Raw genomic sequence first — 5,108 nt, forward strand, 5'->3', positions numbered from 1 at the left:
AAAAAAAAATCTAATAGTCGACAGGGAAATGATATATTTCTATGCTCAAATTGTTGTTTCTATACTATCCTGTCTCACACGTAAGATGAATATTCTCGCTAATATTACTCTTAGGTTTTGAAATAGAACCACCCTATTTGAAAAGATGGACTAATTTATTGAGGAAATCGAGGAAATCTTGTATTGGGTCAAAGATATTATGTAATTATTGAAAAGATCTAGGTGGAATCCAATGATATTAAGGTAAACCAAACTACATTATGAAGATGCATGTGGGACGTCACATTACATTAATTGGTGGGGAATACCACTAGGAATCTGCAGGAAGAAATAAAAATGTCTCAACCATTGTTTGTTCTTTTCTTTACACTAATACTCCATGGACTTATATATATACATATAACATGCCTCCTTGCTCATAGATCTATACATGATCTATAATGATTTGGAAACGAAAAGGCATCCTTGTATATATTCACTAAAACAACCAAAAGTTCTTCAGTTACGTACGTTGTATGACAGACAGCTAGCGTACTAGTATAGATACATACATTCGCATAGTATGTGTCTATCTAGCTAGCTAGCTAACAAAACATTGAACGATTGCAAAATGATATGTTTATGCATCAATGAACATAAATAAACTTGCACATAATTTATGGATATAAGCTTACATTTCTTAGTGTGCTGATTACTTACAAAAAGAGGCGTGGATAAAAGAGAGGAACTTACCAGATCATTTCAGTTTTTCCCCTCTTAACTTCAAGCTATAATTGTCATGTAAACAATAAATACAGTGCTGAGCCATAGAAAACATCAAACGACTTGATCCAAGGAAGAGTTGAAAATTGCAATCGATCTCCATACAATAGAGCTTCAAAACACAGTGGTGATTCAGGACTTTGAATTAATTATTTAGGAACCTGAAGGGTTAGAGATTCGAAATTCAACTGGTAAATATATATATACATATATATATATATATATATATATATATGAATAATCTTGTGCATGGAAGAGTTGATATGCATGATATTTGGCAATAATTAATTTGGACGTACGTACGTGTTGAAATACTGCATGTGCATGGTATAGTTATGATGCTTTTACAAATTATTTCATAAATTGGTAGGTCTTAATTATCTACCAGGCCATATGATCAGTAATTAATTAATCATATATAAAAGAACTTATTCAAAAACTCATCCCTAATACGCTACGGTCGGGCCTAGGGATATAATAGGACGCCATTAGCACTAATCTGATGAAGACAAGGCAACCTGATTTGTGTACAAAGAAAAGGACATTCATATATATATATATATATAATGGGAATTAAAAAAAAAAAGAAAGAAAGATGAGAGCCAGACAACAAAGTGAACAGCCATTTGGTTTATCCATATCCTACTGTCCTGAGATCAGATCTTCAATTACAACCTTCTAGTAAGATTATGTGGATGTTGTGTCCATTGATCATAAGATCTTGCAGAATTCTAAAGGAGCTAGAATACAAAAAGCAATCTTGTGAATGAGAATTATCAAATTTCGAAAACCCAAGAAAAGAAAGCTGCAATTGTGCATGAGAAGGAAAGAGAGAGAGAGAGAGAGAAAGAGAGAACTTCCCATTTTGATCATCACTGTCACGGATGTTAAGGTAAAGTTAGTAACTACTGTTATAATGTCATTTCGACTAAAGTAAGAAGTATGAAAATTAGGGTTTGAAGACCTTGGGCTAGGGTTTATTATGGAATGAGATCCTGTAAATCCTAGATGAAAATATGTACACTGTAGCCAACAAATTATCTTATTCTTTTCTACTTTGTGAATTATCCTTTGAGAGTTAATTAAACTAATTAAGTATCAAGACTATTAGAACTTCTCAAACGCTCAATTATGCCCTATATAATCAATGATTATCATGCGCGCCATGAAGTCGAATTATGCACTATTTTTAGGTCGATCCAGTTAATTTGGAAACAAAGTAATTAACAGGCAAATTACCATTTTCCCAGATTACTGGGTAGGAAAGCTGGAATTATCATCGTTGGGCTTCACTGGATTTCTCTTCTTCTTTTTCTTCTTATATGGGATTCCCCGAGCCTTGGCTTGGGAGTCCCTCACCTCGCGCAAGTAAACCCGGATAGCGCCGCTTGCAAATGGGTTTGTCTCCGGCAAGCCTCCATTTTCTTCATAGGCAGCTCTAAGCCGGCCGATGAGGGCGTCTAGGCTGCCCCACGCTTGTCTAAGCGGGCAAATGCAAGGGCCAGGCGGCTCGGGCTGCCCGAAAAACACGCAACCTTGTAAGTGCACCTTAGTCTTTCCGAACTGGTCTAGGTAGCGCAGGAATTCAAGCACGTGGTTGGAGTTGCACTGTGAAAGCGCCACCGGCGGCCTTTGGTTCCTCAGATACTGACCGAAAGTGTTCCAGTCCCGCCGCTTCTGTGACTCGTAGCGGCTCAGCGGCGGTGGTGGCTGCTGCTGATCACCGCCACCGGAAGAAGCAGATGATCTTGATGATGATCCTTCTGCCACATCTTTTCCTTTGTTGTTCGACATGGCTTAATTTCCTTGTGGTTTTTTCTTTTTTCCTGGAAGAAAGAGAGAGGAAATATAAGGAAGAAACAGAAGAAATAAAAGTTTTAGTGGGTGAAAAACAATTGAAAATCACATCATGGATCTACTGAGTAGACACGTTATGGGTCCTATTAAAGTGCTTTAGCTCATCTTTTTCTTCCTCTCTCACATAATTTTCTTGCTTTAATTGTACTATTAGCCTTAAGTATACTTCTTTATTTTTTAATTATTTTTTTATTTTTCTTCCATCATCCAAGCAATCATCATCGAGTACACTAGCGTAAATCGGTAACCAGTGCTACATAACCCGAGTTAAGAGTGGATTGCTCACGGAGTTACCAATTTGGGATGCAAAAATCTAGGGCCTAGATTCCTTACCCTGGCTATACATCCCTATCCCTTTAATATAATATATATATATATATACACGTACGCTCACATAAATATTATTTCTATCCTATTCATGGTTACATAGTTCCCCAATCATGGAAGCTAATGAATTGGCTTATCTAGTGGGGGTGGAGATAACCTTGCCTTCTTAAATCTATATATTAAAAGTGTGTTTGAGGTTGTGGTTTTATAGATAAAAAAAATTAGATTTTAAACTAGCTAAATTATAAAAAATGAATCGTTTGAAAATTATATTTTTTAAAAATTACAATTTGAAAATGAAAATAATACTTTTTCAAAATCGCAAACAAATTAATGGATTTTTTTAAAAAATATTAAATTTTAAAAGTTAACTTACGATTTTAAAAGTCAAACTACAATTTTTCCATACGTTTAATTGCTTTCATAAAAATCATTTTTTCAGAAGTTTTTTTTTTCCTATTTTAGATAAAAGAATGATGTCTCGTATGTGTGTGTATAAATATATATACACACACGGGACGGGTGAGTTATTAATTAATACGTACTCGTGATATAGAAAAGGAATTCAAAGAATACGAGAGATCGAGGATTATCATGGTGCTGGACCTGCAGGTACTCTAGACCACAACCAAAGAGAATTTACTTTAATAAAAACCTAAACAGAAGGAAAAGTAGGAGAGGAAGGTTCTGATTTAGTTTAAGAAATCTGTTTTTACTTTAATTAAAACTAAAGAATGGCACTTTTCCTTGCTGGGAAAAGAAATGAAAATGGCTGGAGAATGAGCCCAAACAGTCACAGGAGTGATCTTTACTGAACTAATTAATTGGGATCATATATTTCTAACAATTTTATTTATCATGAAAAACAAAAACAAAAAAAATTGACTGTTATCACAAACATTTGCGTTTGAGCATTCAGTACTACTTTAATTAGGTGGCTTCTTGGTCGCATTTCAGCAAGCTAGGCATATAGTGGTGAAACAATTATGCTTTTCTATTATCTTACAATGAGTAGCAAATTAACAAGACCCTCATTAATTTCTTCATCACATGGGGAGATATGGAGTGATCAGACAATATTGTGTGTCTGTTTTAATTGTTTTATACATTATCTCTACCTTTAATTGTTTAAATCAATAAAAGGCACAGCCAGGGACGGAAATACGTACATACAGCGCTGCTTAGGGGCGGTAGAGGCCTCCAAAATTTCAAAAATCCCCTCAAAATTATAGGTTTTTATAGAATAATTAAACCCTTTAAAATTATGCTTTTACCCTCCCAAGCCCAAGATTAATATTTTTGTTTTAGTTTTGACCTATTCCTTTTCTGATATTTGGTTTCGCCCGTGAACACAGGTCATATTTTGCACGCACAAGAAATTAGTCAAAATTTTATTTTATTACAATTAACAATATATAGAATGACACGTGGTAAATACATAGCATGCACCGTTAAATTCAATAAAATGAACTTTTGATAATAAAATAGTCCATCTTCATTTCCATTTCCATTTCCATTTCACTTGAATTGCAGAGAGAAGAATCCTATTCAATTCCCCACCGCACAAGCCAAGTCCATCAATAAATAATATTATGCGAAAAAAAGAAGACCCTAATTAATTCGTCCCTTACCTCAGTAGCAATCATTTCAAACCATTTAATTCTCAAAAAAAAAAAAAAAAGTCTCGCAATGAGTTTGCTTCTTAATTTAATTAAGTAGGACCAATTTTGTGCCAAATAATACCACAATGCAATGATATTGATCGGTTCATTTTTGTAACAGTTCCAGCTTAACTCGATCTAGTTGGTCCAAATGTTACAGAGATTTACTACATATAATTCAAAACTCAATCCTAAATTAGACTCCTAGGTTGAGAAATTTGATTTTGACTCATAGATAGGTGGAAAGATAGGCACATACATTATTCAAGATGAGTTGGTTGACCCTTTAAGATTTTCCGTATATTATATTAAACAGAAATAACGTAACAGAAAAGAATTTTAGACCTTTATGATTACTGTCCAATAGCCATTATTCACACACGGAGTCCTAAACAAAATCACTGCCACCTGCATCATTAGGACTAGGCTGTCATAGTTTGTTCATGACCTTTCCCTATCTGTAACTTTCTCTCAATGTGAAAGCCACCACCTTCAAGAGCA

At 34.5% G+C, this 5,108-nt stretch overlaps 1 protein-coding gene across 2 annotated transcripts; it reads right to left on the reverse strand.

Moving 5' to 3' along the window:
• Positions 1-630: 630 nt before the first annotated feature.
• LOC133875370 (protein LIGHT-DEPENDENT SHORT HYPOCOTYLS 7-like) lies at positions 631-2,712 on the reverse strand. Of its 2 annotated transcripts, none has more exons than XM_062313486.1 (2): positions 2,002-2,712; positions 631-874 (listed from the first exon to the last, which is right to left on the reverse strand). In XM_062313486.1, exon 1 carries the CDS (start codon positions 2,554-2,556, stop codon positions 2,014-2,016), a length of 543 nt encoding a protein of 180 aa, XP_062169470.1. In that variant the 5' UTR covers positions 2,557-2,712; the 3' UTR covers positions 631-874; positions 2,002-2,013. The 2 variants fall into 2 exon arrangements, with proteins under 2 accessions (XP_062169470.1, XP_062169469.1); XM_062313485.1 differs by having other exon boundaries at positions 631-923.
• Between the last annotated feature and the right edge of the window lie 2,396 nt (positions 2,713-5,108).

This window comes from Alnus glutinosa, chromosome 8, assembly GCF_958979055.1.
Source record: "Alnus glutinosa chromosome 8, dhAlnGlut1.1, whole genome shotgun sequence".
Taxonomy (NCBI): domain Eukaryota; kingdom Viridiplantae; phylum Streptophyta; class Magnoliopsida; order Fagales; family Betulaceae; genus Alnus; species Alnus glutinosa.

Excerpts from the sequence above, each read along its gene's own strand:
- LOC133875370 (XM_062313486.1), bottom strand. The coding sequence starts at position 2,556 with ATGTCGAACAACAAAGGAAAAGATGTGGCAGAAGGATCATCATCAAGA.